This window comes from Oryza glaberrima, chromosome 8, assembly GCF_000147395.1.
Source record: "Oryza glaberrima chromosome 8, OglaRS2, whole genome shotgun sequence".
Classification (NCBI taxonomy): Eukaryota; Viridiplantae; Streptophyta; class Magnoliopsida; order Poales; family Poaceae; genus Oryza; species Oryza glaberrima.
Genome location: NC_068333.1, coordinates 23,452,671 through 23,475,139, shown reverse-complemented (window position 1 = coordinate 23,475,139; position 22,469 = coordinate 23,452,671). Strand labels below are relative to the sequence as shown.

The 22,469-nt window shown below is 41.3% G+C and overlaps 3 protein-coding genes and 1 long non-coding RNA gene across 6 annotated transcripts; 2 read left to right on the top strand and 2 right to left on the bottom strand.

Annotated features, from left to right (window-relative positions):
- The first annotated feature begins 1,225 nt into the window (after positions 1-1,225).
- LOC127782661 (uncharacterized) lies at positions 1,226-2,722 on the top strand. Its single transcript, XR_008019217.1, has 2 exons — positions 1,226-1,921; positions 2,377-2,722. It is a non-coding gene; the product is annotated as an uncharacterized LOC127782661 (long non-coding RNA).
- Positions 2,723-9,572: 6,850 nt separating this feature from the next.
- Positions 9,573-11,370, top strand: LOC127782474 (uncharacterized). 2 transcript variants are annotated; one of them, XM_052309674.1, is made up of 5 exons: positions 9,573-9,802; positions 9,894-10,064; positions 10,512-10,598; positions 10,821-10,940; positions 11,020-11,370. In XM_052309674.1, exons 1-5 carry the CDS (start codon positions 9,602-9,604, stop codon positions 11,059-11,061), a joined length of 621 nt encoding a protein of 206 aa, XP_052165634.1. In that variant the 5' UTR covers positions 9,573-9,601; the 3' UTR covers positions 11,062-11,370. The 2 variants fall into 2 exon arrangements, with proteins under 2 accessions (XP_052165634.1, XP_052165635.1); XM_052309675.1 differs by having other exon boundaries at positions 9,574-9,802; positions 10,827-10,940.
- Positions 11,371-11,567: 197 nt separating this feature from the next.
- On the bottom strand, positions 11,568-15,913 carry LOC127782473 (sulfite oxidase). Of its 2 annotated transcripts, XM_052309672.1 has the most exons (12): positions 15,747-15,913; positions 14,584-14,699; positions 14,438-14,500; positions 14,324-14,360; positions 14,153-14,234; positions 13,576-13,694; positions 13,404-13,499; positions 12,723-12,833; positions 12,549-12,650; positions 12,342-12,389; positions 11,997-12,212; positions 11,568-11,898 (listed from the first exon to the last, which is right to left on the bottom strand). In XM_052309672.1, exons 1-12 carry the CDS (start codon positions 15,819-15,821, stop codon positions 11,770-11,772), a joined length of 1,194 nt encoding a protein of 397 aa, XP_052165632.1. In that variant the 5' UTR covers positions 15,822-15,913; the 3' UTR covers positions 11,568-11,769. The 2 variants fall into 2 exon arrangements, with proteins under 2 accessions (XP_052165632.1, XP_052165633.1); XM_052309673.1 differs by lacking the exon at positions 14,584-14,699 and having other exon boundaries at positions 14,438-14,517; positions 15,747-15,867.
- Positions 15,914-17,494: 1,581 nt separating this feature from the next.
- LOC127781635 (exocyst complex component EXO70B1-like) lies at positions 17,495-19,944 on the bottom strand. Its single transcript, XM_052308622.1, has one exon. The coding sequence runs from the start codon at positions 19,718-19,720 to the stop codon at positions 17,900-17,902; it is 1,821 nt and encodes a 606-aa protein (XP_052164582.1). The 5' UTR covers positions 19,721-19,944; the 3' UTR covers positions 17,495-17,899.
- Positions 19,945-22,469: the final 2,525 nt, after the last annotated feature.

Sequence of the window (22,469 nt, the reverse complement as noted above, 5' to 3'; positions counted from 1 at the left end):
TATTCGATGTGACATGATGAAAAGTTTTGCGTGGGAACTAAGCATGACCTAAATCTTTATACCGATTTCAGGATTAGAATTCTAGCATGTTATTGGGTCACGTGGCAACCTGATAATTTAGCTGAACAACTCCAAATATTTTTTCACTTGTCAATTATGTCGTGTCAATAAGATATCTACCAGAATCTCTCTTAGAAAGCTCCTGTGATTTGAGAGCTCCGGGCCAATTGTCGAATGGTTAACCCCGGCACATGGGATTCACAAATTTGGTTCAGCAGCTGGGTCATGCCATACACGTTGAGTAGGGAGGTGACGACCCAATCCGATAGTATCTGAAACGGATGGTTGGGCTATAACCTTCCTAAGAAATACAAGTTCTAAGTAAAAGATCTAATCTCTGTTTTATAACATGTAGAAGTAGATTTGTTGTAACACATGAAAATTATATCATTTAATTTTAAAACAAAAAAATGTACAGATAGATAGCAAACCAAGGATCCATTTCTAAAATAAAAAAAGCAAAAGAAGATTTAAGCACCACATCGGTTATATTGAAGGGTAATTTGAAACCATGCCATTATATGCCCCCAATTGTTCCTCCCACAAGCGTGTTCGATCGCCGTGCTATCCACGTCGCCCCGCGCGCTGGAAGGCGGAGGGGTTTTTCGAGCTGGCAATTTTCAAAAAAGACCTTGGTTTTATATATAATTTATAATAGGTCCCTCACTATATGTTTCTATGTTCTGTATTCTTATGTAAAAGCCCTCCACAACCTACTATATCTTATACGAAGAAGGAAAAAATGGGAAAATAGGGCTGCGCTCTGATAAACGAAAAGTGAGGGGTTTTTCTAAAAAAAACAAAAATCTCTACCCACCCCACCCCACCCGAAACCCTAGCTGCCACTGTTCCCTACCTTTCCCCTCTCCTTCTCTCGCTCTCTCCTCTTTCCTTGCGACGGGCGACAGCCGCCGCCCCGTCTTTCCCTCCACCTGGCTTGCTTCTCCTCGTCGGCGATGATCTCTCCCACACCACAACACGCCATCCTCTGCTTCCTGCTGTCTCATTGCCCCTCTCCCACTCCGTCGCAGCGTCGCTGCCCCGACCCGAGGATGCACCACCTTCAGATCTGGCGGTGGCTAGGGTTTGGCTTGGAGTGGTGGCTTGCAGCAGGCCGGACGCGGGTGCGCAGCGGCGGTGCAGCAGCTGGCGCAGTTACATTTTGATCCTAATGAAATTCTTTTCAGCACGATGAATGACAATGGAGGATATGTTGGTGGATGCAGTTACATTTGTTTCTTTGGTTTAAGATTTGTTTCCGTTGATTTGTCACTAATTTGCTACTTTGCATATTTAGCTGGCTGCTCACTTGACTTTTGGCTAAGGCCTAAAAGAATGCACTTTGTGCTGGCAAAGTACTCCTTTTTTTTTCTTTTCTATCATGTGAACATTTAATTTGACTTGTAAGAGGAAGGGGAAAAGAAGGGAGTAAGAGGCAGTTTGGTCTCAGAAGAATGCACTTTTTTCTTTACCCTGCCTCTTACGGTTTGTGGCTGCAATGGCTAGCAGTGTATCTGGTTCAAGAAGTCTTATCGACGTTGTTGCATTCTTCTGATGACCACACTGGATCTGGTCATTTGTTGCATGATAGAGGATCCATCATGGTGTATTCATGTAGTCATTATCTCCATGCTTTCCTTCATGCTCAGTGAATGGAGACTGAAGACTGAAAACTGGTTGGTGCTCTTGCAGGTGAGATTGAAGATATAAAATTGGTCGGGGCTCTGGTAAGCTTTGTAATGGAGAAATTTTGCAACTCTAGCTGTTTGTTTCATAGCTTCTCAAATTGCTGGGAAAAGGTAGAGATGAAAACATGATGGCTAGAGCTACAGTGTGGACCAATGATGGCACTTGGAGCTGGGTAAGGACCATTGATGATACTAGAATTTAGAGATGTGTTTGCGCATGCTATACTCTACATGTTTTATATTTCCATTGCCTTTTTTTTCCTTTTCTTTTTTCATTTCTTCTTGAAGGTATTGGGTCAGAGAGAGCCAACTTAGGTTTTAGTGTACCTTTATATTGGTAAAGTCACTTGGTTATTCAATCTAGGTCCAGAGTTCGGAATCTGAACTACACCTTATCTTGGCTGTATAATTAATGGGCCCCGGTGAGTAAATCGTTGAGTTCTGTACCGTGACTAAAGCGATGCAGAGTATAAGAAATTCAGAATAAAAAATTCAGAAATTCCAGTCATAAATTCAGAATCAGAAATTCCTAACCTCGAGACATGGTCAAAACTAATTAACAAGTTTTAAGGAATCAGTGTTGAGGTTGTGTTCTGCTCTTAATGTTTGTTTTAATCCATTTTTGCAGTACCTGCGTGACTATTCCATATTTTCTGCTACTGGATAGAGGCCTTTGCAGAGTACCTCCGTCGGTATGGAAGAAAATGTATTGTTACCGAGTTATACGGAGTATTTGTTATTCCATTGGATATACGGAGTACAACTTATCTGTGACTGTGACCACATGTGCATAAGTTGGTTTAAAACTTTAAATGGGCTTCCCTGAAGACATCGTGAGGAGTGCTCTGAAGATTGTCGACGGCGACGAGAACATGATTCTTGAAAAGCTCTGCTCTGTCTAAGGCCCTATGGTCGATATGAACTGTAAATTAAATCCCCATTTGTAATAAGACAACAGTGCTTGCTAATGCTCATTTTCTGTCTTTTCAGTGTGCCCTTTATGACACCTGTAAAACCTATTAGCTTGAGGCACACATTATTTTTGTTACAAGTATAATGGTTATGCCCATGAATAAATGGAAATGGTGTAAATTGAGGTTAACAATATGATGGTTCCAAGAGCTTTTTGTTTGTGATTCTTTAGCCAGCTGATAGGGCGCGCAACGCGCGCGGTAATGTCTAGTGTAGATTCAAGAGACCTCCCACTGTGCTAGATTACCAGTCACAAATCCATTTTTGGCTTCAAAGAGAACATCACGTGATTTTTATTTCCCTCGAAATTGTAGCATTACAATAGGATAGTTAATTGAACCAACGAAAAATATTTATTGGTAAAAAAAGGGCTACTCAACGAAGAAAAAAAATCAAATGACCATATAAAAGAAATTAAATCACAAATCAATATAGAAAAAAATATTTTTTATATATAATTTAGACATATGATGTTGTGCTCTATGAGCTTTGGCATTATTAAATATTGGCGCGGTAGATAACTGAACCAACTGAAAAGATATGTCGTTACAAAAAAATGCTAGTAGAATATATAATGAAAAAAGAAAATCAAATGACAATACAAACGAAATTTAATCACAAATCAATATCGAAATCAAAATATAATGACAGTCTTTTGCAATTTGCACAGATGGTTGTATGCTCTATAAGCTGATTCATGCCTTTGCATGTTCTCAAATTTCTGTCATGCCCTAAATAATATTGACAAAAGCAATGGATTTATAATTATCTACTAAGGGTTAAAAAAATATTTAATTTTCTTCAGTTACACGAACAGGCTAACTAAAGACGTGTCAAATGGCTCGCCAATTTTCTACTAGTAGTTATACTTAATCGTCGGCGTAGAGCACGTTACCTGCTTAATTTGGACATTGATTGTCACCTCTTTTTGGGATTATTTGTATTTGGGGTCTCTTCAGTCGTCTCAACTTGTCAATTTGTTATGGCTCCTGAACAAACGCAGATCCATATGTGGCATAGGCAGGATCTATTAAGTGGGGAGTAGCTAGGAATCTATACTTTCTATAACGTTATAATCCACTAACTCTAAAACTTAACATGCAACCATGCCACATCATCACCCACTAACAATAATTACATATTCAACCTCATACAAGCACGCAAGAGCATCAACAATCTATTTAATTCTACAAATTAACATGCAAGCATATTCAATCACCACCTCTCACATCATTTCCACAACAATTTTATGAATCTCTCTATCATTTTTATAATATTGAATATATACTTATCAATGTGTTCTACATTAAAGTGTGAATTTCATTTGTTTCATGATAAATATTGATAAGCCCTGAGATTTGATTATTTTTTCTTTTTACTCCTAGCTGAATTGTAACAAAAAATAATATTAAAAATTACTTAGTAATTCCCGCAGCAAAGCGCGGGGAATCCCCTAGTAATATTTAACTCTTAGGGCATGTTCAATGGTAGATATTAATATAGTTTCTTAAACAATACAAGATTATTTAGAGACCGTGTCTTTACAATTGTTGAGACGACAAAGGTTCTAACCATTAACTCAAAAAATATTTCTCTTGTTAATATTCTTTCCATTTTTCTTACCCTCATGCAACCATATTTCCATATTATAGTGATTAAGAGTCGTTGTTAAGCTGTTGTTATGCATAACAACGATATTTTATCTCTCCTTTTTCTCTTTCTTCCATGTCAACAAGTATTCCTAATTAGCAATGCTAAGACACCACTATTGACAACCATTGTACCTGGATTCGCCATCGCCAGGTAGACGACGAGTGACCACCGGACCTTTTTTTTTAAGCAACGCGGAATGCAGAACATCATATACTCCCTCCATCCCAAAATATAAGCATTTTTGGATTTGACACAGTCTTCGAGATGCTACTTTGACCAACAATATCTATAAAACTAAGATGTAAATAAAAAGAGCTACATATTATGATAGTTTGCTTATGATAAATCTAGTAACATTAATTTAACATGATTGATTTTTTTTCATTTTTTATTACTCCCTCTATTCCAAAATATAGGGTACAACTACTTTTAAAAGGTGTTTCATAATATAAGGCATACATGCATGCATGACAATTAATAGCACTTCCTCTCTCCTAAATTATTATTTTTTTAAATCCTAAACTCACAAGGTGTTTAAAGAGTAAATTGCGTCGTGGTACATGAACTTGTGTGGTGGGTGTAAATAGGTACATCAACTTATAAATTGCTCATCCTAATGTAGTAACTTGACTAGTCCGTGCAAATTGGGCCAAAATTGTCAATGCAAACCAAATCATTGTAAAACATCACAAACAGATGGCATAACAGCTTACATGTATGACATGTTTTGGATATCTTATTTAGAATGCAAAGAAAAAGATAAATTTTATTTTTGATGCATAGAATAGAATTTATTTCATGTCTTGGAAAAAATTATCCTCTGTATAACTCGTATAATGTCGGGACCATGAAAATTTCGTCCATGCGTTAGCCTCCTAGAAAATTTATTTTATTTTTCATTGTCAGACACTCCATTTCACCGAAAACTTATTTTAAAAGTTTATTTCCATGGTTGGACACTGATAATTATTTCACTTTCGTCAATCTAAATATTAAAAATATCAAGTGAATAGTGATTACACATTTTATCATTCCAAATTTTGATGTGTAATAAAATTTACTCGTCAATATGTACCATATTAGATTAATTTTGCTTGCAGAGATCGTTTTGGCCCAGGTTCGCACGGACTTGGCAAGTTGTTGTATCGAAATGAGCAATTTGTAAATTGTTGTACTTATTTACACCCACCATGCAAGTTTATATACCATGAGCGCAATTTACTCATGTTTAATTTTAGGGTTTGTTGGAACCATGCCGCCCTAATTTTGTAAAATTTAAGATATGCCACACGTATTTCAATGACACATAGGACCCACATGAGTCAATGACATGTGGGTCAGGGTGGCATATCACAAATTTTACAAAATTTATGTGGCATGGTTCAAATTTTCCCTTAATTTTATTGGGTGCATGTATTGTGTTAGTTGGGATGATTAAAACACAGAGGTGATAATAATTGTTTCTTAGTCTTTGAATCAAGGGTGGTTGTGCCTTATATTTTAGAATGGAAGGAGTATTAATAGTCAAATTTAAAAATGTTTGACTTGATACTATATTAAAAATACTTAGACAGATGAAGTAGATTTCGAAGTAGATTTTGTCGTGGTGTGTTAATTTACGGGATGAGGGCACGGTCGGGTGCCCGTCGTTTTGCACTTTAAATGCAACAACCCCTACAGTTCAAATACTAGTAGTCCACAAAGGCCCTGCTTAGATTTCAACTTTTCCGTCACATCGAATTTTCCTACACACACAAACTTTTAACTTTTTTGTCACATAGTTCTAATTTCATCAAACTTCTAATTTTGGCGTGAAACTAAACACAGCAAAAAAAAAGAAGTTTCTTCTTTTTTTTAAGAAAAAAGTTCTTGTCAGCATGTACGGCAGATCGTATGTGTTGGATCTGTAGGACAGATCACGGTTAACTGTATCTCTCATCATTTGTTGTGTTGGCTTATACTACTCCCTACGCCACGGCCCATAACGTATGAAGACGTCGTCTACATCACAGAAACAATCATAAGTACTCACATCATCACGAGTGGGACACTTTACCATACACTTAGAAGTCGTACCTAATAATAAACTCGTGAACCACGCTAAATTCTTATTAAAAACATACACTCAGTAATCAGGGCCGGCTCTGACTTTTTGGTGGTCCAGTGCGGAAAAAAAATGAAGGCCCCATTCACCATAAAAATACAAGATAATATTTAAAAACTCATTGTTATTAACGAATTTCACACTAATAAGTTTAAAATACCAAAAAGAAATATCTCTAGATCATTTAAAACATTTTTTTTCTAACAGTTCTAGATGCAAAATCAGTAATGATACTGTTAATAACAATCTCATCTAGTAGCATCTTCTCAATGCAGAAAATAGCATATCAGACTTGGTAACATAGTATACATATTTTGGAGGCCCCTAATTTTTGGAGGCCCAGTGCGGTCGCACCGCCCGCACTGCCTCAGGGCCGGCCCTGCTCATAATCATTTTATATGTATGTCCTTCGTTCATAAATATAAATATTTTTAAAATAATGTCAAGTTAAACATTTTTAGTCTTAACTACCAATGGCAAAAAGATCATAAAGGTTGACAATATAAGAATGATATTATTAGATTTATTGTGAAATAAATTATTATCATATGCAACTTTTCTATTTAAAATAATTTATCTTTATAAAAATTATTAGTCAAAGTAGTATATTAGAAACCGTGTCTAAATGTATGTTTATATTTGTGGATGCAGACAGTAATATATATATATAAGTCATCAAATAATCTCAAAAGCTTACATCACTAGCTAGTATATGCAAGATATTATGTGTTATATGTATAATTGTATAAATGACATTAATTGATTTGAACGACTAGAAACCTGTTACCACATTAATCGTAGAAAAAAAAAGTTCACACCATTTGCTTCTGGTGAGTCTAAATTATAATATTTAGATTTGATTGATATGGTTGTATATGGAATATAATCATAACTATGGGAAAATAAGTAAGAATTGTCCCAAGAGTTTAATATAAATCTAATCATGTTTATAAATTTAGCTTCACACAAAATTGTGCGAGACAGTTCACTAGTTTATATACATTAGTGATTAATAACATACAATGATAAAATGTATGTATTAACAAGGAGAGAATCCCTTATATACCACTGAAAATTAGTCTGATCCCTTATATGCCATTGAAAATTGGCTCTTCCCTTATATGCCATTGATCCAAATTTGCACACCCTCTCATGCCACTCCCGTCAGTTGACCGTGTGTTGACCGTTAATTCTTAAGGAAAAAAGACGTATTTACCCTTCTAAGTATAGGACATGCCTTACAACTCAGAGAGGGCAAATATATCTTTTTTACTCGAGAGTTAACGGTCAACACACGGTCAACTGACGGTAGTGGCATGAGAGGGTGCGCAAATTTGGACCAATGGCATATAAGGGAAGAGCCTATTTTCAGTGGCATATGAGGGATTATCTCAACAAGAAGTTAATCCGTGTTGATATCGGAACTATAAATGAAAAGGAAGAAAACATGGAGAAGCAGCCTTGACTTCTTTAAAATGACCCACACAAGATAGTGCAAAGTTTTATACTGATATCATAGGAAAATTTTTATAAGATTACAACTCTAAAAGATAGTAACCGGAAAAAGAAACAAAAAATCAAACACGCCACCATCACGAGTTGATAGCTCCTAGCTCACACAACCTAGGCCTACAAGGAGGTCACAAACGTCCGGGCAAACACCGAAACTACACAACACCAACCCAACCGTCGCTAAGTGTGATTGATTGCCGCTAGATCTAAAAGGATATCGCAAATGCCCCGCCAAAACACCGAAACCGCTCAGAAATCGTTGGCGAACTTTCGATTATCTTTTTGCATAGGGATTGAGAAGAGGAAGCAGGCAAGAGAGAAGATTATCAAGTCGTTCCTCGCGCATAGGTACAAAATAGTTTGATTCTCTCGATTATTGTACTTTTATATATTATCCTTACGTACTGAACTCCTCAATTATTGCAGCAAGTTGAGTTTTGTATAACTCCTATTATCTATCTATTACTCCTATTATACTGGAGTGGAGTATAGTTTAGTGCTATAGACTGATTTGGGTCACTGCAGGTTTGGGCGCTCCTTTTTGTGTAGTTTAATTAATCGATGGTGCAGATCACGCCTGCCTTAGTTTAGGCTTTTTGCTAGCTCCTGTCGTCGTTAATAATTCATCTGTCAATTACAAATCACCTGGATTTGGGGGAGTCTGTGGGAGAGAGGGGGTTAAACTTTAGCCCCTCTCTAAAAAATATAATTCCCTCCAAGTTTTGTCCCTCCTTCCCAAATACCATCTTGGCCGACAAGCTGTCCCTCCTTCCCAAACACCATCTTGGTTGCCTTGCCGGTCCTGACTCGATAGTATAGTACGTTGTGTGTGTTGTGAAAAATGTGAAGTGCATGATGCATGATTACGTGCATATGTTTTTCTGGATAATCCGGATCCGGCCGAGTCGATCGTTTACCGTGCTGATCCATGTCCCACTTGTATTATGAAAACTTTTATCTTTTTGTGAGGATATGAAACTATTTGTTTATTTGCGGAACACATTAAGAAAATTTGACTCTCATTACACGCGAAACACTCACCCCTACAAATGAACACCTTATAAGTATATTACATATCTTAAAATTAACGAAGTCATTACGAACAACACGTCGACGGATATATCACCTATCACAGAAGAAAATATAAAGTCATAAATACCAGCATCTTTTAAGAGACTGGACTGACATATTTTAAGATTTAATGTGCTTGTACTGTATTTATATATGTGAGAATTTAGTGAAAAAATATGGAGCTGTAGTCCCTTTGGTTTAAGTATACGGTGTGTGTGAGTATTCACCACATAGGACGAAAACCAAAACAACACGTGGCGTGGATACTCTGGTTTGGTTTTAACAGTTGAGGATGCCCAATAAGCGGTTTTGTAGTACTGGGATGTGAATGGAACTCAGCCGCTACATGGGGATGCTATGTGGACTTTGCTTAGTCTTCAATAATCTGCTGATAGACCGTGGGCTTAGCTACTCCCTCTCTCGGGCCGAATTTACGAGCCCACAAAAAACGGCCCATATTTGCTTGCGGCCCACCAACTAAAACGCCCTCTTAATCCTCCTCCTCCCCCAGGCGTCGCCGGCGGCTAGATTCCGGCCGGTGATGGAGGCGTCGGCGTCGGCGGCGGCGGCGGCGCTGTGGGGGCACAAGCACCTCCCGCTCCTGGCGCGCGCGTCCTCCAAGGAGTCGGTGGAGTACATCCTGCAGGCGCTCTGGCGCACCCGCCGCACCGGCCTCGACGCCGCCGACCGCGCCGTCGTCCGCGACATGCTCCACCTCGCCTCCGACGCCGACCTCGACCCCGTCCGTATCCGCCGCCGGCTACTCATCATCTCCACCACCTCTCCTCCCGTCCCCGCGCTCGCTTGTAGCTGATCCCATCTCTCTCTCGCAGTTGCTGGTTTGCCTCAGGGTACTGATTCGCAGATGCGTCCATGGGAACATCGGGAAGGACGAGGTCGCCAAGCTTTTCCCCGAGGAGGTGTCGCCCGAGCTGCAGAGGCTGCTCACCTTGCTTCTTCAGAAGTTTCAGCCGGAGTGGCAAGAGGATGTTGCCAAGGATCAGGTAAAATCAGGCAAAGTTCTAGCTCACTGGTCATTTCATTTTGCTTATGTGATTAGCTCAAGAGATAATTGTCCCAAGCTAATGTTTCTGTGGTTGGCATGTTCATAGTTTGTGCATTGGTGTCAAGATAAAATGTGGTCACTGGTCACTATTGATACATGGATTTTGGTTCTTGTTTTGACCTTCGGAGATAATTCAAGATAAAAACCAGCAAGTTCTAGCTCACTGATCATTTTGCTTCTGGGATTAATTCAAGAGATATTTGTTTCATCTTCTGTTCTAAGAATACCTGGTGTGCAGTGTTGAATCGGAGCCTAAGCTCCAATTAGGCAATGGTTGACATGTTCATAGTTTGTGAGTTAGTGTGATGATAAGAATGTGCTTGTTGGTCACCATTGACATAAGGATTTGCTTCTTTTTTTTTTAACGCAATTAGTTGTTTCGTAGGCATCTGCGTCACGGCCAGAAACAACCGAATGCCCTTCAAATCAAAACCAAGATACAACAGAGCAGCCAGCTGCTGGTGCTACAGAGGTATGCTTGAAACACTTGTTGTCCAAGATATATATTTGTGTCATTATCTTGTAATCTATATATATTTGTGTCATTATCTTGTAATTTTGCTTAAAACTTCATGGTAGAGTCTCACTGACTACGCTCCTAACATTTCTACAATCAGATTACTCGTTTATCAGAAGTTCAATTAGATTACTTGGATGGATGACCTGATACTGTAAATAATTGTCTTTTCTGCAGATTCAGAATGGTGGGAAATCATCAGTTGTGGAAAAAGAACTGAAGCTTCAGTTAACCAAGGATACTTTAGACAAAATGCTCGAGGATATGTACTCAACCAAGGGCCAAGCGTCCAACACTGTGAGTTGGCCAATCCCTTCTGCAATAACAAATTTTCACTACATTCTTGCATCTGAATGTTACTTTCATACTTTTGCAGGGCAATACCAATGGACATGAAGAGACTGCAGGATGCACTTAGGAAAATGGAAAATGCTGTTTTTGTCATTTTAGCTTTAGCTCCAGGGACATTTTGCAGCAGAAAAACTGTACCAGATAACATCCCGTGTCTCTCTGCGTCTTGTGATAGATATTTTTCCCCTTGGGCAGTTTGATCTAGGCTTTGGTCACTGCATCCATTTACCCTAAGGAGCAAATGTAGGTTTAGAAGTTTTCCTTGTAGAAGAAGTTAGTAGGTGATTCATCTGTAAATTGAATTCCATTGGAAGTATCAGTGTCAACGCATGCTGAAATCCTTACATTTCCACATATGCGGGGAATGTTTATGTCTTGTCACATCTTTGCAACTGAATTTACTGAGTTTTTTCTTTTATCATATGGATTGATGTAATGGAACGCCTGCCATGTTACGTATTGGCTGTTTGTTTTTAAGCAGCATCTGCTTTGCATCTTTCATGCTTCTCGGGGTTGATGGCGTTAACTATGGAGCACAAGAACTGCAAATTTTCCATTAGAAGACAACATAAATACTGGAGTACGTATTAATCATCTTCTTAACATCACTCCCAAAAATTGTGTTTCGTCTCATATAAGCCCAGGCCAGCAACACGATTCCAACATAGTACTATAGTACAGGAGCACAGTCTGCGAGAATCATCGAATGCTGCAATAACTTATTATTCCGGGCACTATAAACTCTTGACTTCTGATTCCAAGCAGTTTACTTATTTCACATTTTGGATCTTCCCACGCACGAAGAATTCTGTATTTTGATCCGATGCCAAGATGTGTTGAGGATTCCTCTCAGGTTCCATACGTCTTCCACCTTTTCAGGTTGAACATTTGCTGCTGAGTCCACCTGTTTCACACAAGATGCATTTTCATCAGAATTATTATTCATGCAAAGCACCAAACGTTGGGTAAATAGTAACCCAGCCAGTGGTGGATATCACTTACCGCCTTAGCTACTATCTCAGCGTTTGCTGGAACGTCTAATGTAGCCTCGAATAGAACCCATGCCCACTTATCACTCTGAGGTCCATCAGATATGTATGGCACGTTGCTTTTCTGATATCTATGAGCCTCGACCCATGTTTTCCCCCCATCGACAGATATATCAACTCTCTCAATGCCACGGCCACCACCTGAGACTGCATATCCAGCAATCCTAGCCTACATGGAGTGAGCATACTGATCCATAAATCCCAATTTCCAGATTTAACCACTCAACATAGTATATACAATAAAGGCTGCAATTGCAAGGCAAAACATGCATGTATTAAGGATAAAATCTGTACTAACCTTCCCTTCCTTGATAACATCCACATCCTCCAGGGTACAAATAGCAGACTGTTAAATAAAAAAAAACAAAGTGATGATAAGATATCCAGAAGCCTAACTTATCACTTCATTAAAAGAGGCAAAATAAAAGGCAGGAGAAGTTTTAAATATTGATAGCTTCTTGTGGTAAAAGATTAGTGCAAGGAAAAATGACAATATCTAATATACCTGCACAGGGAAATCCATTTGTGGCCTCCTAGTTGACCAATTAATATTGTCCCAGTCTACGGAGGGTGGAAACATCTTGTAATCTTTTTGCACAAAAAAACCCTGATCGATCACAGTAATCAGTGTCGACTCTTAAAATAATGATGAGATACTGAGCTGAATTTTTCAGTAAACCTGGCATTCTTCTTCAATTATGTTGATACTGTCAAGCCATTTTACAGAGCGTGCGCCAATTACTCCAGGTACAACAACACGAAGTGGGTATCCATGATCACGGTTTAGGGTCTGTACACATCATAGCGCCACATTAGAAAGCCAGCAACAGCAAAGTTCACAAAAGAACATACATGCATCCAGAATCCCAGATTCCGAGCAGAGTGTCTCTGCCCAACATTTTTTTCCACATCTAGTGCACTGTGTGCACCAGTAATTGACAATCACTACCACATTAAGTTGCCATAGACTGGGTCAGCGTAAAAAAAAAGGGCTACTAGTGGATATTGATACTTAGTAGTAATCAATATTTCAGGTGCTGCTTGTGCTAACCATTCTGCTTTAGGAAGAAACAACTATATGAATGTAGCATGTTTACTACAGTGCAGCGTCAGTACAGAAAATATTATATTATATTTAATCACATCTAAAATTAAGAAATGGTTATATCTCAGCATATGTAATTTTGAATAAAATAGTGTGCTAGATAATATTATAATGGATTAATAGCACAAACTCAAAAAGGGAGACCGGAGAAATAAACATAAGCATTTGCAAAGTCAAACATTTTGAGAAATTCTAAACCGCATAGGGAAAGTTATCAATTTTCATACTAAAAGAAAAAAAACAATGTTCTTTCACCTCTCCGTTCATTTCGTATGCAAGTAACACATCAGCTTCAGGATCTGTTGCCTGCTTTAGTGGAATTGATGCCTTATAGGGACCACCTTTTTCTTCCTAGAAACAAATGGCTTGAGATTAGTTCGGTAGGCTAAAAGAACTTCTGCGGGTAGATAAGGACTTACATACTCACTTTGCACCTGTCAACACTGACAAACTCAACATGCTTGCCTCCTAAAGATGTGACTGAGCTGAGTTTAGGTATTCCAACTAGTTCAAGGACATCAGATAGCTTTGCTCCTCCCCATGTTGCTGGGAACAATATGAAAGAAGAAAACATAGTACGATTATTACAACTATATAAAATTGTGTCCATTTCATACAGATAAATCTAGGAGGACAAAACAGTCCCGTATCAGTAATTTATGCATGATATAACAATCACTGAGCAGGGTACTGTTAATATAGGAAAAACAAAAGGTAAAAAGAAATGACTTATTATGGTCGGTAAAGTTATATAGCATGAAAAAGAAACAATTCTAGGCCTAGCTAACAAGAGATAATCCTTGCAAATCCCTCCGATCATACGATAATAATTATCTCTATAATTCCTGCTATCAGAATGTAGTTGTGTAGTGATAGCATGCCTAGATCCCACAAAGTGCATTATCTTCTGGACATTAGTGACGAGTAGCATTCAGTAACACAGTACATCAGATTGCATTTCTAAAACCTTGAAGACAACACTCTTCAGTAGGTGTATTTCTTACCATTTCCAAGAGCAGATATGTCCCACCCAACGCCTCTCACTTTCCGTACCTTACTCATTGCAGTCCTCCTGTTGCCTGCACACTACAAATTCGATGTTGTATTGTTATGTTACTAATAATGTCAATATTATCCATCAGATAAAGATTTGGGGAGAGGGATTTGTGGCAAACCTGTAACGTTGCAGTTATATCATACTTTGGGAGACTCCTGCATGTGAAAGTTTGCATCAATTCTCAAAACAATATTTTGTTTAGTCATAACAAAACATAAAATGAAGTACTTACCTAATGTCAGCCATGGACAGCTGAACATTCTTGTTGACAATACCAGTAATGGAAACACTGTATCTGTTGATTCAGTCAAACTGAAAAAGGTAAGGTTTGTTACAAAACATAATGATAAATGGCAACTTATAGTTCGTGCTGACAACCTAGAGAGGTCATCCACAATTGGTATCGGTCCATGGTTTCTCTTGTAGAAGAAATCCACCGGGGTAATATAAGATGAAACTAATGCTGATCGATGAGGCTCAGCATTAAATGGTTCCTGCCAACAGTTGTAGTAAAGTAAGACTTGCTAACTTTATATATATACCGTGCACTGGTATACTATGATAGTGACAGACCATATAGAAAAGCAAATTGGGTTATTCTTTCCCTCACATATTTATCCTAATGTACAATCCTAATCAACAATGTAAGAGTTGTTCTCGATTGGCTGGTTACATAATAACTTTATAGCATGGAACAACATCACAATTTGAATAAAGTTCTGACTTAGAAGGAAGATTATAATGAAGATAAATATAGCTTGTCTCTTTCTTATCTTTTCTTTTAAGAATCAGTCTGCTGTCTGCAATACTCCTGACCAAGGACAAGCGCAAAAGTGTCCGAGCGTGTTCCAATAAGGAATCGACAAATGCGATAGCAATGTTCATCCAAGTTATTACGAAATATGTAGAGAAAAAATCAGAGACTTGTTTACTTCAATATTTAGGATCCAGTTCCTTGTCAAAGGTATATTCAGAAGGGGATCCTCTCGGAGAGTGAACCGATTAAACAGAACGAAATGCCCCATTTCTATGTCTTGCAAAACAATCCATGAACAGCTGAAGCTAATCTACACGACAGAAGGCCCGCAGAGCAGCCTTGTAGCACAGCACACCCGAGTGAATTGTATCGTGAACAAACAGAACAACATCGCAAAATCGGCTAATCCTAAAACCCACCTGCTTTCGCTCAAGCCGGGAAACGGAGAATCGGAGATCCATTTCTCCACCGAGCAAGCGAGCAATGACAAGCCAAACTACCCTACACATCCCCGCACTTCACTACGCAACGCGTTGCGTCTCTGAACATGGGCACTGTGTACAGCATAAACGGAGACCGCCCGCGATTCCGGCGATCCAGCGGCGTGGGTGGACGAACCCGACGGCGGGAATCGTCCGGCCCTCCAAGGTGGCGAACGACGACGCATGCAGGATGCAGGCCCCCAACCCCGAGCAAACCCCACCAACCCACGCAGGTTGAACGACGACAGATTTCATTCAGGAACAGCGATAGGCCGGTGGGAGGGCGGAGCGAACGGACGAACCTTGGAGTTGATCTTGAGGGCGGGGTGGCGAGGCGGCTCGTCGGAGTAGCTCGCCGGCGCGGTGAGCCCCGGCATCTCGGTGGTGGAGGCGAGGCAGAGGCGATGGATGGATGGATTTGCCACGGGCTCCAACTCCAAGTGGGCTGGAGTTTTTTTGGTTGTGTGGTGATCGACTCGGCCGGCAATTGCGAGGCTGGGTGACGGCTGTCACTTGCTGACCTAACATTTTTTCAGGTCCATGACATGTGGGCCCTCTCCAAATCCTTTGTGCTGTTGTGTTTTGCTCAGGCCACATCGTTTGGCTTTTTTACTGATAAGACAAAACGGCTTACTAGAGAATAAAAATAAATTTATTGGTAAAACTTTTATATATGTGTTCTTGTGACTTAAAAGCTAATGCTGTAAAAGAAACTCCGTTGAAAATATCTCAAAATTAAGTTTGAAAATCTAAAATTTAGCTTTTTCTTTGGCTGTTTAGGCCATCCGATGGGAGCCCTCAATTGTTCGTTCTGGAGCAGAAAAGCAGGAGAAGTATTTCTAAAGGAAATATTAATTCTTTTGCAACAAATATTATTTATATATTCGATTCATAGGATTCAAAAGAAGATTTTTCATAGGAACGCTATGCCAATCCTCCAAAATGTACTAATTCCATAGGAATAAAAACATCCACTCCATCCTCTCATTCAGCTCAGTGTAGAAAAAATTAATATGTTCCAATCATTTTTTTTTTGCACGTGCATTCCTACATTATTTCTATGTTTTTCCTATTCTTGTGATTGGGAAATCCCGTCAACCGAATAGGCCTAAGAGATTTTATTTTGCTTGTTTTCTCGCAGGGCCGGCGACGAAGAGGAGCCTCATGTAATAAGATTTAGATAGAGTTGTTACAAATTACAATAAGCACTGTGAAACATAGGAATCTTTTATGTCGTTCCTGCGTGAGCCAAGCCAAAGGATCGAAAAGATTGTAATTGAGTGGATTCTTTTTTTCCTCTGTTTTGGTGAAGGGATAGCAAGTTTTACTGTAGTTTTCCTTTTGGTGGATTCCTTTGGATTCACTGTGGTATAGTGTCAATTCCAAAGGATTGCATATTTATGTACTTTAAAAAAAATCCTTTCAACCAAATGAGGCTTGAATCTTCTTGGAGAAAACAAGGCTCACAGTACTTCTTTATTACTCTCTTTTATCACAAACATTTGATGTTCGGTGTTAGATTTGGTCAAAATTAAAAACTTTGATTATAATTTCTCTAATGCTTAGTTTTTTTAATAAAAAAAAGGTATGCCTAGATTTGCCTCAAATACTTTGAAACTTATTGGTTTTTATAAACTTATTTTAATATAACATTGATGGCCGGATTTTTAAAGGTTTGATTGAATATTGTTCTAAATGTCAAATATTCATGACCGGTATTTGGCATGACAAATTAAAAACGACGAGCCGCAACCAGAGTAAGGCCTTCATGTCTCAAACTTCCAGGCCCAGCTTATACACATGGATCCTCCCCCTTAGAATGTATCATAATGTTTGACCTAATTCTTTTTATGATAATCAATTCAACCTCAAACATTTATGGGTAAGATTTTGTTTTTCAATTATTTCCTTTGAATCAGTAGAACATCGGAGTGATTGTGCGCTCTACACGGCCCCTACTTCTCAGGACCTTGTAGGTTCTAGCTGCATATACATACCTCCATATGCTAACCATTTTCATATGTCAACATTTGTATACATAGGTGCCCTCATGAAATATACAATTCATAGATTTTGTATCTGATAGCAGCATAGCACCAAATCTCCACTATATGTTATGACGGGTCCCTGAATCTCCACACAGATCATGAATATCCTCTGAATGACAAAACCAAATATGAATTGAATGTGCTCCATATATACACTCCTGAATTTTATATATTTACATTCTTATCTTGAACAATATTGAACATTAAGCATAAGCTAGATTCGATCAGCAATCAATAGCTACAACTATAAGCATTGGCTACGCAATGGAGTACTTTGTTCTTTTGATTCTCTGAAACTCTGAATCTCTACAAGTCAAGCAGAGCTCCTCTGCTCTGAAATATCTGAAACTCTGAATCTGTGAAATTCTGAAACTCTCAGAAAATTCTGCGAAACTCTGAATTTGTGATCACCTGACGAACTTCTGAACGCCTTCGAAGAAATCGAGCATGTAGTCCTCGAGATCCTCGAGGCTGTACTTGATGTGCTTCGCCGCCGACGAGGAGTGGCGGCCGCTGCTGCTGCCGGACTCCAGCAGCTGCCTCGACCGGCCGACGAACGAGCGGTACGCCGGGATGAGCCGCTCCGACACGGCGATCCGGAGCTCCTCCCGGAGCTGCGGGTCGGTCACCTTCCACGCCGTCTGGCTCCGGTACAGCTCCTCGAACGCCGCGTTGAAGCTCCTCGCCTTCTCCTTCAGCGCCGCCCTGCCGCCGTGCCCGTGCGCCGCCGCCGGCGAGGCGTCGTCGCGGAGCGAGGCCAGCACGGACATCCACGACGCCCGGAGGTAGCCTGTCTCGTACTGCCTGATCTGGCCGCGGTGGCGGCGCACCCAGTCGTCGCCGAGGAGCTCGCGCAGCGCCGGGAACTCCACCATCATCTTCTGCACGATGTAGTAGATGTTGTTCATGAGGAAGATGTTCTTCAGCCCGGCGTCGTCGTAGAGCCTCGATTTCTCGTCGAGGTTGCGGAGGAGGTGGGTGAGGATCTCCCTCATGCACCGCCCCGACGGCGTCGACGAGGCGCCACCGCCGCCGCCGCCGTCGTGGTCGTCGTCGTTGGTGTCGTGGTTGCTGGTGTTGTTGTCGGCGAGGACCATGTCGAGCGTGGCGCGGCACTCGGCGAGGAGGCCGCAGTAGTTGAGCACGTAGCGTGTCATGGGGTGGATCTCGCCGCCGAGGACTGGTCGCCGCGACGACTCGCCGTGGATGACGTTGACGAACTGGTCGATCGTGTGGCGGATGGTGCTGCCCAGCTGCGCCGCGACGCCGGCGACCTCGGAGGAGAAGAAGTCGCGGGCGTCTCCGGTGAAGAGGGATTCAATGTCCGGCTCGACGGCGGTGAGCGCCTCGTACATGCCGAGCATGCGGTAGAGCTTCTCCGTCGCCGGGGTGGACATGGCGACGGCGTCCGCGAAGCCGATGAGCTGCAGGAGGCAGCCCCTGGCGACGTCGGCGAAGCACTCGTGGCCGAGCTCCTCGTCGGAGGCGAACACCTCGTCGCAGAGGCGGCGCTCGCCGGCGAGGAGGGTCTTGACCACGGCTCTGACGGCGTGGCTCCACCGCCGTATCCTCTGGTTGAGCACCCCCCACTCCATCCTGAGCACCTCCTCGATGGCGACGGCCTCGACGCCGAGGTGCGCCGCGGACTCCGCGAGCGCGTCGCGGCGGACGGCGACGTACACCTGCGCGAGCTCCGGGCCGTACCCGGCGCGCAGCATGCGGTCCGCGACGCCGCTGGCGGAGGCGGCCGCCTCCGGCGAGAGCGCGTCGCGGCGCGGCGGCGACCCGTCGGGGGTCGTCGCCGCGCCCGCGTCGTCGAGGTCCTCGAACGAGTCGAGCGAGAGGCGCCGCGCGGAGGAGCCCAGCAGCGCGCGCACCTCCTCCTCGAGCCGCGGCATGGCGGCCTGCACGGCCTCCGCGGCGCGGGACGCCAGCTCGCCCTGGAGCGCCGTCGCGGCGATCGCGTCGTCCACGGCGTAAAGATAATCAACCATCTCGGACGGCGACGACACCGAGTTGCACCGGCGGATGATGTCCTCCGCCGCCGCGAACACCTCCTCCTCCTCCGCCTGATCCACCTCCGGAGGCGACAAGGGGAACATGGGCGCCTCACCTTCGTACCTGGACAGAACGCGCATCATGTCATCGGCCGCGTTCTTGGACACCGCGAGGCTCTTCCCCATGTGCTTCGCGACCTCCACCACGGCGTCCCGCGCGCCGTCCGCCATGGCCGTCGTCGACGCAGCAATCGCCTAGAGGAGAAGCAAAGGAGAGAGAGAGAGAGAGAGCTTCTTGGTGGTGGTGTTCGTCGTCGTCGCGGGCGCGCGCGCGCGCTGGGTGGTAGCTTTCAAAGACCGGGTGCTGTGCAGCGCGACGCAACCAACCAAACGCGCCGCTCGTGCTGCTTTGCTTTGCTCGGCGTCCTCGGACAATTTCCACGTATCAAAACACTGCAGCGCCACACCTTTCTTATACTCGGGGATGATTATCTCGTGTAGAGTTTATGGAAAAGGCTATCTTTTTTTTATTGAAAAACACAGTTCAGACGCAGATGTTTTATCCAATTAACACCTCTAATCATGTCAGTGTATCTTAAAATCGACGAAGTACGGGTATGTCGTGAGAAAAAGAAAACTAACTGTTGTTGATTGTTGATAGAAAACACGAGGCCTGGGAGATATGCTTAACTCCAGTGCAGGTCCAAAGCTCGTCTTTGAATATATGAGCGTGCCAGTTGATTTGATCCTGTAATCAACAAGAAATAGAGACAAAGAATTCGTGGTTAAATCTATAAATGATAGCCGATCGGCTAGGTGCCGATGACATATCATTTATATATGAATCGATCGGCGGTTATAAATAGATAGTAAGGAACTAAATCTATTCGATCGGCTGTAGATATTAACGATATTTAGTTCTTATATTAATATATATTTAAATTAAGTGATTGGGATAGATCGGTCACCATGCCGAGACAGTATAAATCACTTAGATCGAAATATATATTAATAACAGGATTATATATATTTATAGCATAGCCGATCAGATAGATCTAGCATGTATCGGCTAATACTCCGATACTACTTTATATAAAGATATCAAAACAAATATAATATACCAAACAAAAGCTTAATATACTTAAATGCCATAAGATCTTGACATAAAGGGCGGATTTAATATGTCATTGAAGCATATAGATCGAATATGGTTAAATCAGATAAGATCGGCTGAAACTCCGATACTACCCTAATTGGCAACCAGAGGGTAGGCTAGAGATTGATATTCTAAGCACGACTTAATAGATCAAACTCAACTGATGCAGCATTAAGTATGAAAAGAAGAACAATATCTAGACAATCAAGCCGCTAGGTGTTTCATAAAGTGGTAGATATCTTATATAATCTAGGACAACGTCGCTATTTAACCTAATCGGCTGCCTTCTATTAACAAATGTTAGCCGATTGTAGGTTAGATGACGATATTGCCAAAGATTATGTAAGATATATGATAACTTGACGAATTATATAGACAAGATTAGAGTGTCATAAAGATGGAAGCACTAATCTCGAGAACACAAGTCGTCATAATAAGTTTTACCTCTCGTTGAAGATCGAAACCGATGCAGCTCAACCCGAAAGCAAGAACTCGTCGAAACAAAACTAAAGCAAAAAGGTGGTGATGCGCCGAAATTGTATTGAACGTGTGTGTTAGAAATTACATAGGGCTCGGAGTCTATTTATACCCGAGAATTACAAGATATGTCCATACCGGACACGACCACTATCTCTAACAAACTCTAAGATACCATAAGTCTTTGCGGCATACTTTTGCCCAAACATATCTCTAAGGAAGTTACATAAAACATCATAATTAATAGATACAATTGCCTTCTCAGGACTCTATCTATGTGCGGCAATCATCTTGAAGCACCTCAATTCAACCCAATGTCATACACCAAATTATACTGTCAGAATCGGCTGCATCGGCTCACCTAGTCCGACTCAGATCCAGCCGATCCTAATCATAGCCGATCTGGACTTCAGCCGATTCTTTGCTCTGTTCTCGGATCAATCTCCGCCTTCGACTCCACCTTGTTCTAATCTCCTTTTCCGATGTTGATATTACCAAATTTGGTCGTTAACACTAACTGATAAATCATGCTCACTTCGTGAAAAATGTCGTTTTTAATGGAAAAAAATGTTTTTTTGATGGAGAAGGTTGTGCTTTTGATGGGAAAGTCATGTTTTTTTTTCCCTTGTTCGGGAATTGTAACCGTGTGCAAAAATATGTACGGCATACAAGTTTGTATTCAATAGGAGGTAGTAATACGGTTTTGTCCTTCTCTAAAAAAGTGCTAATACGGTTTTGTACTTTCATGGTAGCTTCGTAGGATTTGGAACATTCGAACTCAGCTGGTAGGAAAGATGCACAATGGAGTGCGAGTGTGTGACTACTTGTCTACTTTCCTCATGTCAAGTGTTGTCTTCCAATAGGCCCTACAATTTTTATTTGGTAGATCAGATGAAATTTCAGATGTCCAATCCCACAATCCTTGATTGGTTGATAATATCAATTGTCAAATAACTTTTTACCCAATTCAGGATTGCAATTTTTTCAGGATCACATTTTCCAACGTTGACAAATGAGAAAGCTTCAAATTTCAACCATAACAAGGATCACATTTAGCGGGACAAGATCACAGGCATGACCAAAGAAGATATTTTGCAGGATAACTAACGAATTGAAGTTTGGAACAATGAATTCCATCGCATATCAGAAAGGTCATTAATTATTGTTTTCTTCATATTTTAGAGAAGTCGACGGTCAAATTACTCGGTCTGGGACAGGCAGTTAGCCTATGTGGGCCCACAGGCCGAGAGGCTGGGCCCACCAAGTGCCAATTGGGCAAGTGGCCTAGAAGGTCAAGTATAAAGATTCTTGTAGCTGTTCTGTAGACGGAGTCCAAATCGTAGAAAG